The sequence below is a fragment of the Nomascus leucogenys genome, chromosome 11, assembly GCF_006542625.1.
Source record: "Nomascus leucogenys isolate Asia chromosome 11, Asia_NLE_v1, whole genome shotgun sequence".
Lineage (NCBI taxonomy): Eukaryota > Metazoa > Chordata > Mammalia > Primates > Hylobatidae > Nomascus > Nomascus leucogenys.
Genome location: NC_044391.1, coordinates 18,655,367 through 18,667,446, shown reverse-complemented (window position 1 = coordinate 18,667,446; position 12,080 = coordinate 18,655,367). Strand labels below are relative to the sequence as shown.

Below are 12,080 nucleotides of genomic sequence, written 5' to 3'. Positions count from 1 at the left end.
TAGCCAATGAACTCATGAGCCCATCCTAGGCTCAGTGCTTTAGAATGCAGCACAGGTGAGCTTATTAACTAAGCACCACTGCCCGGTCTACAGGACAGGATATAGGAAATTGATCCTCATTAGGGTGAGAGAGGAAGTGCTTACAAGGAGAGGCAAATAGATAAATAAGTAAACTACCTCTGCCATCCAGATGAGGAAACTGCAACAAATAGAGCACTCAGGCTTTGCTAAAGGGTTGTATTTCTCATCATGTTAGTGACCCCTTCTGGGACACCAATGAACAGAAAAGAAACAGTCCCTTGACTGTACTCCTAACAAAGCTTCTGAAAGAGAAACTAGCTGGGAGAAAGAAAGAGAGAAGAGAGTCGTGCATCAAAATAACATAAATCTTTTATTGAAAGTCACTTTACTAATGTTACAATGGGAGTAACATAGAAAACCATGGTATCTTATTAGCTTCCGAAGTGAATACTAATAAAACTCTGCCAGAAATTTGAACCTTAAGTTACAGTGACCTTTAAAAACATCAAGATTTTGTTTACCTACAATGTAAGAACAATTTTATAACTTGAACAGCCATAAAACAAATCACACTTGCTCAGGAAAGCAGTTGCCATATACATTTCCATTGGTGTTTGCCATAACCCCAGTAATTATTAAAATAGCTTAACAAACCTGAAGTGCAGAGTAGCAATGTTAAAATAATGCGAATCTAAGTATATACACATGATTACCTGATTACCAAAAGTGAAACCATGCTGCTATTAACACCTCCCCATGGGGTGGCTTCCACTATCTATAGATGGACATCACCTGTCAAAGGTGATAACTGTGGAAAACATGAGTGCCGACCTACTGCTGGCTAACATGTAAGCTACTATGTTTAGGTAAAACACCCTGTTTCTGAAAGAAGTTGTCTTTTGGGGGTGCTAGTTTGGAGGGGCAAGTCTTTCAGCAAGTTAAAAAAGGAGTACATGGTTATCTATCCTGAATAAACCTTTTTTTTAAGCACTTTTGCAGTCAGTGTAAAAAAAAAAGTTTTCTATACAAAACAAAGGTGTTGAGTCATTTTTGCCCTTTAAAAAGACTGGTTGTAGAATCAGAGTTTGATTTTGTGCTGGATTAGAAAAGAAAAGTGGGGTTTCTAATCAGGCAGTGATACACATATATAATTTAGCAGGAACTTTTGTATTATTACTAAGTATTCATATCAGCATTTTCTGTATTGTGTTACTTGTTCAACTTAGCACCGCTATATTTAAAGATTGGAGCTATTTGCATTATTTTAGAGCTTAACCATCCAACATAAATCACAGCCTGAAAATTCATAAAATAAGAGGCTAAGCCCTAAGGTGAATGCAGATCAGCATATTATGTATATATAACATATTTTTTACAAGAAAGGAAAATACCTTTTCTTCATAAACTCTTTGAAACTTTATTGATGATTCTGTACGTGCATTATCTTAAGAATTCGTCTCATTGTATGCCTTTTTGTAAAACAAAACCAAAAACACATATTGCCTGGTTTTGATTTCAGGGATACATAGGAACATGAAATGATGATTACTTGATGAAAAGCCTGCCAGCCTTGAAGCTTCCCCATATGATACAGGTTCTATGAACAATGCAACAGGGATGCATCAGGCAGGAGTGACTGGCCTATCATGGACGGGACCACAAAGTAGTCACAGAGTCAACACTCAGTCAATCTGCCAATCACACAAGTCTGTCTTAGGCATCTAGCACCTCTCTTGCCACCACATCCCTCGTGACAATGTGTGCTCTCCTGCATATCTGGCTTCAGGAATCTTCCTGTGGATATCCATTCTTGTCTATGCCAGGACTAAATGCCCCATGGTCTCCCAAAGTTCTCTGCTTCTTATCTCCTCCCCATCCTGAAATTCACGCTCTTGGGACTCATCTCCCAGTGACTTCCTAAGTTGCATAAGCTGCTAATGTGCCAGTGGGCGAAGATAAAGATGCCTGCCACCTCTACTCCCTAGAGCATCCTAGGGTTCTCCCAAGGGACAGCTTGGCTAAAGGAACTGACTTCCACATTAGAGAAAGTTCCTAGTCAGGAGGAAATAGCTGCACAACTACTGAAGGGGGAGCTACTTGGGAAGCAGGATGGTTCTGGAAGCATCCCTCAAAATCTCACCATGAGGATGCTTACTGTTTGTCAGACTAGGGATATAAAGGACAAAAGTACTAATTAGGTTTTTGGTTTTGAATGTTTTGTTTTTTCTGCTTAAAAACAACCAGAAGATGCTCCATTTGCGGGACTAACAAAGCAATGAATAAAATGTCAGTAGAAACACTCCTGTTTTCTAAAGTCCTGCTGCATCTTTGCTCTGCATCTGCAGATGTGGGAGAAAAGCTCCTCTTGGAATTAAAAGCACCTCCCCCACAGAGCATATGCTATGAGCATGTGCCAACAATTCCCAGCAGGTGTACTTTTAACAGCAGGGCTACTCACACACAGCTGGGATGGGCTGCTGCCGCTCAGCCAATTTTCACAAGAGCAGACTGGGCCCCTCATTATATTATACTATCAATGGGAAACTGTTTATCAAAACCCCTAGTTCTTCCATGCCAGGAGAAAAGTTGCTGCATCCAAAACCAGAGTAGTCTTATCCATTCAAAAACATCTCAGGAGGAAAAAAACCAAAACATTTGAGCCCCAAATTAAGCCCTATTCCACAGAAGTGTTTACTTCTCACACATCTTAAACTGTAAAGCAAGAAAGAGAAATTTATCTTGACTCCATACATTTAATGGAGTGGAAAGGTATTTAGGTGGCAGTTTTAGAAAAAAAAATCAAACATAAAAGTGAAAGGAAAAATATAATTAGGTGCATAAAAAGTAGATATGATGCTGCAAATGGGAGTCAAGAGTGTTTCATGGAAAATTCATGCCAACTTACCAACTGGTAGGGTGATATTTACAATATGCTGCCCATGTGGGCATTCAGTGGTAGCAGCCAGATGTGTCCTATCAGACTGTGCAGGCAGCTGTCTTGTCCATCCTCGCTCCTGCCAGTTCCTAACTTGGCTCTCCCCTTCCATATACTCTACAAGCTACTCAATATCCTGCCAATAAATTCTCTTTCCTTTAAGTAAAATAAAGTAAAATAGTCTTTTCTTTAGATAAGAATTTATTATCGTGTTAAATAATAACATAAGAAAATATTTAAAGTACTATATATATATGGTTAGAACTACATGACAATAGGAAATGAATGGATAAAATGAATAAATGAACAAACCTTACTTTAAAACACTGAAAAAAGTGAATAAAAATACCATATATCTTCTGGTCCAAAGGTAACTGTAAAACATAAAGAACAAAATCCCAAAAAAGGTAACAGGTAAAGTAGCCACAAGAGATCTGGGACAATAGACAGGATTAAATTATGTAAATATGCAAGGGAATCAACAGAAAAGAAACGTAAGCCTGTTATGAAATTCAAACATAAATAGTCCTTCTCTGAAAGTGCAGAGAATATCTAATTTTGTCTTTCTGACAACTTCTTTAGAAACCCTATTAATGTTACTTTCAGAAATTCTATGCCAGACTGCCCTTACATACAAACACAATTTTAAAATTCTTTTTAAAGTAACAGGGAAAAGAGAGAGAAACTATGGTATCACTTAATAAAGCACCAATATCAAAGTGAAAAATAAGTTGGCATTTTAAGCCCACATTTGCTTTACCCATCAACATTTTTTAAAGGAACAATTCTAATGATAGGTTATTCCTAATCGAAGCTTCGGGTTTCTTGTTAAAAATACAGCAACCACAGCAAATTGAAAGCCCTCACCATGCTGCACTGTCCAATTTATTCCTTTCCACAGATTGCATGTGCCCTGGGGATCATTTCCAGCCTGCAGCGTTCAGAGGACCATGCCACTTCCCATCTAAATAAAGAGTGGCTGGATGCAGAGGACAGTTCATGTGGCCAGTCCACTCCATAAAGATTCCCTGCTATCCCATGCCTTCCTGTTGACACTTACTGGAGAGATTTAAATGTTCCTTTAAATGAGAGTTTACTGCACTGCAACGACTACGGATAAATGGAACATCTCAGGCAGCAGTGTGCCAATCTGTACTCTTATCAATGCATACAACTAGAAAGAGGGGAAAAAGGCATACAATGGAACATAAAGGCTAAATAACTGCTCTCTTCTGCTTAGCAATGATTTTGTAGTGGATTGGGAAATATAAATATTAGTTGCATGATATAAACTGTTATATGGCCTCAAAGTTTCTCTCCAAAATAGATAATTTAAAGAGAAATAATGCTGTGCTTGTATATTTAATGCTACCTACCTCGGTGGATGAAAAGTCATAAATATTTAGATGTAATGCCTCTAGAACCCCAACCATGAGTATACGTATAGATACTTCTTGAAACTCTCCCTTGAGACTATAAATTTGTCAATGAATCCTACAAATGGCTCTAAGAATGTTTAAACATGGGAGATAGAGTAGATTCCAAGAATAGAACATTAAAGTTACTGTATACCTAAAATCATAATCTCTACAAATAAAACAGAAAAATTTTCATTCAGTTCCACAGGAAGGTTATTACCAAGGAGGGTAATTACAAACTATATACCTCTAGAGCAACCATGTCTCCCAAAAGGCACATGATAATGATTTTCATTTGAAATAATAATTTCATGTAAAAATAACTGTGGTGAGGGAAGAAAGACACACGGATGAATGATAGACAGAGATCTGTTAACTTCTCAGTTAGCCATTTGTGGATTCTTTCAAATTAGAGTTTCTGTACCTGTAACTAGGAAGCATATTTACATGAGGCACCTTATATTCAAATCTATAAACTCTTTTATAGTCAAAATAAACCTTATAGCATTAGCCTTTTATACACTCAGTACCAGGAAACATTCAGTGCACGTTACAGTGATCTTGGTAAAAAGTCACTTTATTTGCTACATCTTTCAGTCTGTCTGCCCTTCTGTTCTTGGCTTGAGCTATGTGGCAACACTGCCCAACACTCACCCAAACCTTGGCCTGATGGATCGCTTTATGGTCATATCAACAATCACATCCCTTCCTGTCATGAAAAATGCTGTTTTACATCATGTAATTTTGGATCATTAAATTGCTTTCCAAACATTTCAAAGACTTTCAAAAGAGAGGTCCATTACAGAAGACATAAACACACAGTATAAAATGCTGCCTTCTAACTCGGCCCTTCAGTTTGGGCATGATATGTAATCAAATTGATTACATATGAAGATGATATGGATTTTGTCCATGGATACTATGGGAGAGGATCAAATTTAGACAGTATATCTGAAAACCTGTCTGCAGATTCCATTCCTCTTAAGAACACAGAGAAAATGAGGAAATCAGAAGTATACTTCAGAGCAGACCATGTGATTGAGCCCATCAATCTCCAGCCTCACTAGGGTAGCTAGCTTTCTTTTGGAATGACAGATCTGCCATTATAACAGCTATCGAACTTTGGTTTTAAAGAAGGGTCTTTTAAAATACTATCTTATTTTCCTATGGATTAAAAAATATATGTTTCAAAGCATCAGATTCTTTCCCCCGCCAGCTGTTAGTGTAGCTTCGCAGTTGCTGCATCTCTGTGGTTTAGATCTAACTTAACCCTTTATGAATGGTTGAAGCTGCCCAACTCAAAGAGTAGAATCTTCCGTCATCTTGCTTCAGAGTCAGTGCAGAATGACTTGTTGGGATTCACATCCCAGTGATGATAAATATTCTTAATCAACAGTGTCAAAGTTGTTTTTGTTAAAACAAGTCATTCATTTCACAGATAAGGGTGACTAAAAAGTTTTGCCAAGGAACAAAACTTCAGGCCACAAAGGGTTAGAGTATTGGCAAGCCAGAAGCTACCAGCTCACTGGCAGTACGTTGTCTCATGTGTCTTTGGTGCACTTGCTTAATCTCAGCAGCACACACTGCTGAGGGGCTGGCTCACTGGGATGAGATGGGATGGATGGATGGGGTGGATGATTTCCAGGGAGCAGCCCATCGGCAGCAGAGTGGGCTCCTGCATCAGCAGACTGTGGAGGCCAGAAGTTTTGCTGGGCATTTTGTTCTCTCACTCAATTACTTACTCAATAAAACTGCCTCCAGACTGTGCACAGGTTAGAGGGTATCACATGTTTTGGACAAATACCAATTATGGAGAGACACATTTACAGCATTGACCACTATATTTACAACATTACCTGCTTATAGTCTTTGAAGATCACTGGATGGATGACGATGATGTGATTGTGACTGAATTTTTAGGCATTTGGCAAAATACACTTGTGTGTAACAGCTGCATTTTTTTAAAATTTTAAAAATGTTACATATATACAATTGTCCTTGTATGCTAATATAAATATGAAAAGTAAAAAACAAAACAAAAATAAAAATACATGTTTAAAGTTAGCCTATGGGATATTGGCCTCTCAAAGCTTTAAAGTCCTGCAGAAAAATCCTATATGCCTTAGCCCTGCATGCTCATTTCTATTATGGGATGTTGTTTCCTTAAATATGGAAAACAATAAACAGAAGCTTCATGCATATAGCATTACTGTTTACAGTGAGGATGTGCTTCAGAACGTCAAGTTCTGAATCCACTATTGTCCCTTAGGAAACTTGCTACATTTGGGTCATGTGAGTTAACTTTATGAATATTTCTACATATTATCTGTCATGCGGATTATCCATTAACATACCAGTACCTTTATTGTTCCGTGTTTTTGTGTAACATTTCAGTAGTTCTTTTCATGGTTCAGTTAAATCCTAAGCCAATGACAAAAAGAAAATGGTAACCAGATGTGAAACTCCGCTTCCTCTCCTCTGTAGCATCTCAGAGGGTCTTCGTATTGTCTGAAGAGCAGATAGATTTGCAGTGATTCCATAAGCCTGGGTTTCTATAAAAGTTGAAGTAAACAGTTTTCGATGTATCACATGTAAACAGTTGATCTTAAATGGATGTCTCCCATAGCTGCACAACAGAAAAGAGCAAAATTGCACATTGTGAAAGCAGGAAGCAGATGTATTCTGAATAGGAGATGAAAAAGATTCAGTGGTTCCATCCATATGTATGTGATCGTGGATGCACACTCTTGCAAAGTCTAAAAAGTGGATAGAATAAACACTCCAACTTTTAGCTCTCTCTTTCCTCAAAAACTGTGTCTCAACCTTTTTAACAGCCATCTTTTGATACAAAAACCATCACATCCTCATTTAATGTTACTAAACATTTTGAATAGAGTCCATGTTGTGTCTCAAATGAAATAAAAGAATTTAAAATATTATTTTTTAAGCTACACATGCCCTTCCTTTCCCCAGGATTCTGAGACAGCCAGCTAGAGCAGTGGTTCTCAACCTCAGCTGCACTTTACATTAATCTGGGGAGGTTTCTACAATTCCACTTCCCAGGTAGCGCACCAGACCAACTAAATCAAAATCTCTCTGGGTGGGACTCAGGCGTAAGAATATTTTAAAAGCTTTGCAGATGATTCCCTCGCGCAGCCACGACAGAAAACCACTGACATCAGGGAAGTGTGATTCCATCAATTCCACCATCACCCACTTGAAAATCACTGTCATACACTCCAATTCTATCACTACCTCCTTAAAAAATGGTTCTCTCAGCCAGGCACGGTGGCTCACGTCTGTAATCCCAGCACTTTGGGAGGCAGAGATGGGCGGATCACGAGGTCAGGAGATCGAGACCATCCTGGCTAACACGGTGAAACCCCGTCTCTACTAAAAATACAAAAAAAATTAGCTGGGCATGGTGGCGGGCGCCTGTACTCCCAGCTACTCGGGAGGCTGACACAGGAGAATGGCGTGAACCTGGGAGGTGGAGCTTGCAGTGAGCCGAGATCACGCCATTGCACTATAGCCTGGGTGACTGAGCGAGACTCCATCTCAAAAAAAATAAATAAATAAAATAAATAAAAGGTTCTCTCTCACAAGCTGAGGTATCACAGTGGAAAGATACATTCAAGGCAGGATGTCCCTTCATTCATTCTGTCCCTCTTACCCTCTCCTTGCTTTTGCCATGAGCTCTTTATATTGGCCCTGTTTGGGACAAATTTCTACAATGCTCAGCAATCACCTTAATGGACTAATAACAAGTGTGGCATGATCAGATATGAACGCAACTCAGTTCACCAGAAAAGGAAGACCAATTTAAAAAGAAGATCAAGCTGATGAAATATGTTTCCAGGCAATATAATTTAGATATAATTATTATAAACATGAACAAAGCCTATGAACAGAGTGACTTAGGTTGTATCCAATTTCCATCCAAATTCCATTTTTACTGGACATTTGGTACATGTCGCTGTATATATAATGAGTTTCTGGGAAAGAAAAAGGAGAAAAAGCCAAGTGAGTAAGTAGATGTTTCTATACAGGTTCCCTTAATATGTTCTCGCCAATCTTCATGGAAATCTTGTTCTGAATGCCCAGGTCTGCCTATCCCACAGGACTGTGGTAAAGCCACCATGCTACCTTAGGTCTGCTTTATATGCCCTTTTTATTGAAAAGACACCAACCCCTTGTAAACCAAAGGAATATCTGAACTGTGAGGATCTTCGTGAATGGGTGACACTGGTGATGGAGAGGAGTTAAATGGGACTTGTGGTGGGTCTGGAGCAAAGACGATCTGAATTGATGCTCAGATAATGGTCTGGAGGGCTAAAGTGTTTAGACTCTGGCCTTGGAGAGCTGAAGTTCCCTCAATATTGTTTTATAAAGATTAAAAATAATATGTGACAGGAGCAAGGAGGGAGGCACAAATGAAGAACATTGGGAAAAACTGATTACCCCAGTGAGAAAAAATGAGCAATTGCCGAACATCACTTTCAGCACTAGGCCCACATCTATGTGGTGGTAACAGAGGGGCCGCTGATAGGAAGATCTGCTTGTTCCACTCTCCACAGCCCACAGAGACAGCCCAGAGACAGGGGCTATATATTTGGTAGGATTCTGCCACATGCTTATGTGGCTGTTCCACAGTGCACAGAACAAATCAGACTTTTCAGGTAATAATCGCAGCAGCCAGAGTCTTTGTGGTCACCTGCTCAGCCCAGGGCCAGTCATTTTTTCTAGGGAGCTATCGTTTTTACAGGCTCTTGTGTGGTAACATCTCCAATAACCCAAACTCTGACATGACAACAGCTGAGGAAATGTCCCTAACTTGATGGAACAAAACAGGGATGCAGACAATTTAGCAGAAAGTAAGTGGGGTGCTACACTTAGACAGTTCTTTGGGGAGGGCAGGAATGACATCAGTTTCAGATTTCATTATCACACACATGACATCATGAACAACTAGGTATCTATCAAGAAGTCTTTTGTTAATTCAGAAAGCTGAGTGCTGGGAATCTGAATTGTCTTGTTATCTTTTACCATTTCTCATATTAACATATAATGGTAATTTTTTATGATTAACAAAACACTGCTGGTAGTTTTTAAAGACTTTTGGATTATAGTGATCTACACAGCTTTTAATTATTTGTGCCTTCTTACTGACTCTGAGTTAAATTAAAATTTGAATGATCCACGTTTACCTTGAACCACATAATTTAGGTTTGGGATCAAAGAGATTCTGAAACATCTCTGAAGACCAAAGAGTCTAACCAGCAGCTAAAGCTGCCAAGGCGTATAAGCTTTATTTTATTTTTTTGCAACATTATTTCTAAGAAGATCAACATTACAGTGTGAATGACCACAACAGAGCCTGGACATCAATAAAGGTAATTATTCTTTGGTTACATCTTTCACTTAAGTCTCTGAGGACCAGTCTGCCTCTCTAAACTCCACTGTATCTCGAATTTCACATACTGATATGTTTCAGGAATGTTGTGAGATGGTGGCAGTGTGATTAAAATGTAAAAGGTGATATAGCAAAATACACTGTTTTGTTTACTCTAGGTTTTAATATATTAGCTACAGTAATAAAATATATAAATATACAACAATTAATTACACAAAATGTACCCAGACTATATCAATGCAGATTAAACTATTTGCAAATATAAATCTGAAGCCAAAAGTCCCAAGAATCTCCTTATTTTCAAGTTTGATTTTTTCATTTTCTTAGGAATAAGGGAGGAAAAATGGTTCTCTCTTTTAAAATATAAACTCATAGATAAATGATAATGACTGAACATGTAAGCACATGGAAGAGGTTTCCACATACCCTGGCACTTTGTCGGTTCACTTTCTTGTCCTCATCAGGAAGTGGAGGCATTGGGTAAGGGTATTTTCTGCTGGAGGCAATAGACCCAGTTGATGAAGAAGGAGACTTGGCAGGAGATAAAGTCCTGAGATGTTGATAACATGAAATAAGTATCATGTGATTGCCTAACATTTTTCAAATATCTGAAAAGTGGGTTCAGAACAAATCCTCTGACTTCTAACTTTCATATGCCACTACTGCAAAGATTTAACTACTGGGAAGATATTCTGTCATTCTCAACAGTGAAATGCTGCAATTTTATCTTCCTAATTTCATGACTGCAATGGATTATTTAAATGTTAGGACATAGAATGATACTTTTCAACTACAAGCCACTAAAAATGTATCCTATAGAATAGATAAAAAGCTAAAATGGCGAAGGGATGAAATTATTCTAAGAGCTTATAATGGTAAATTACGTGTATAAAATATTAATATTGTGCCTTATTTTTACCACTTAATGTAAAAATGTTTAAGTATAATAATTCCAATTTTCTCTTAAGACCTTAAAATCCATTACAATTGATATATTTAATAGTTGCTAAATCACACACCAGTTTACACAACACTCATGCATTCAGAGGCCAGTGTGTTAGTTGTGAAGGAACAAAGGCAAATACAGGGCTTTTAATAAATTAGTAAACATGCAAGCAGTAAGGAGTGCAGAGTTCCAGCCAAACAAAGTCTGATGAGAACATACAAAAATGGTCTAATTAGTCCCTACAATCAGCATTTCTATGTAAGCTGCTGGTGTATTATGCTGTACTTGATTGATTTTGCATGTGTAGTGGTAATTTGTGACTAAGCTGAACATACTAGACAAGCCCCTATCTATTGCTAATTTGTCTTTAAAGTGAAAAAAAAAAAAAAAACAGCTGAGTAAAACATGTCTACTCATATCAATGAAAAACAGATGTGATAACTGTAGTAGCTATTCAATTCACAAACGTTACCACTACACATCCACTGCTCCTTAATCCCTGGTGCAAGGTGGTAAAAACCCACATTGCTGAACTGGTTACACTGCCACATTATAGCAAAAGTATTTATTTCAGTAGAATGTACCTCATCTGCTGTGACTGACCCAGCCTGGGAATGTTGGTGGGAGAGGCGGGGGTAGCATGGGTAGGTCAAGATCTACTGCCTACACTGCATTCAATAGCATAAAGGTGTCTTCTTTCCTTCCTTGTTTTAAATTTTGGTTTGCATGCATATAATATCCTTTGCTCTGGTTCTGCCATAGTTTTCACACTAATTTCCATTTTATGGACACTGAATTCAAGCTAAAGTTTGAAAATAATTTTTCCTACACACCCTAAGATAGTAGTAGTGAACATTCTTGATAGATTTTAAGAATGAAGAATGGTACAATTCACTTTTAATCTGTAACTCCTATTTTTGAAAAATGGCTAGGACCACTCCTTTGCATGAACGCTTAGAACACAGCAGCTGTTTGATTTCTCCTATGTTAATGCTCTTCATTGCTGAGTGGATGGGTGTAACTAATACTAGTACTTCAAATTCTCTAAAGTTCTATTAAAGCAATGTACTTCATATTTTTTAATTGAGAAATTAATTTTTTTTATTTTAGTAAAACACTTTAGATAGGACTATGATCTTTAAGAAACAAATTTGGTACATGTAAGATGATGGCAAACTTCTGCATTTAGATATTTAAATGCATCTTTCTAAAATGAGGACTATTAACCTGGTGTCAGCTTTTTAGCCTAATCACTACTGATAAAATATCCAACTTTAGGAAAGCTAGTAAGGTACACAAACAAATAATTAAATCTTGTTTACTTTAGGGGATCATGCAAAACGAGGC

The 12,080-nt window shown here is 37.9% G+C and overlaps 1 protein-coding gene across 13 annotated transcripts in view; it reads right to left on the bottom strand.

Moving 5' to 3' along the window:
* Nucleotides 1–372: 372 nt before the first annotated feature.
* The window catches only part of ADAM22 (ADAM metallopeptidase domain 22), a 258,439-nt gene continuing 246,731 nt past the window's right edge, over nt 373–12,080 (bottom strand). For 11 of the 13 annotated variants that reach the window (XM_030822043.1, XM_030822044.1, XM_030822046.1 and 8 more), the window contains 2 exons: nt 10,214–10,337; nt 373–7,000 (listed from right to left, as the gene is read on the bottom strand). In XM_030822043.1, the coding sequence (XP_030677903.1) occupies nt 6,980–7,000; nt 10,214–10,337 (145 nt within the window). In that variant the 3' untranslated portion in view covers nt 373–6,979. Of the gene's footprint in view, nt 7,001–10,213; nt 10,338–12,080 lie in introns of those variants that run through there. The other 2 variants (XM_030822049.1, XR_004032234.1) reach the window with 2 other exon arrangements.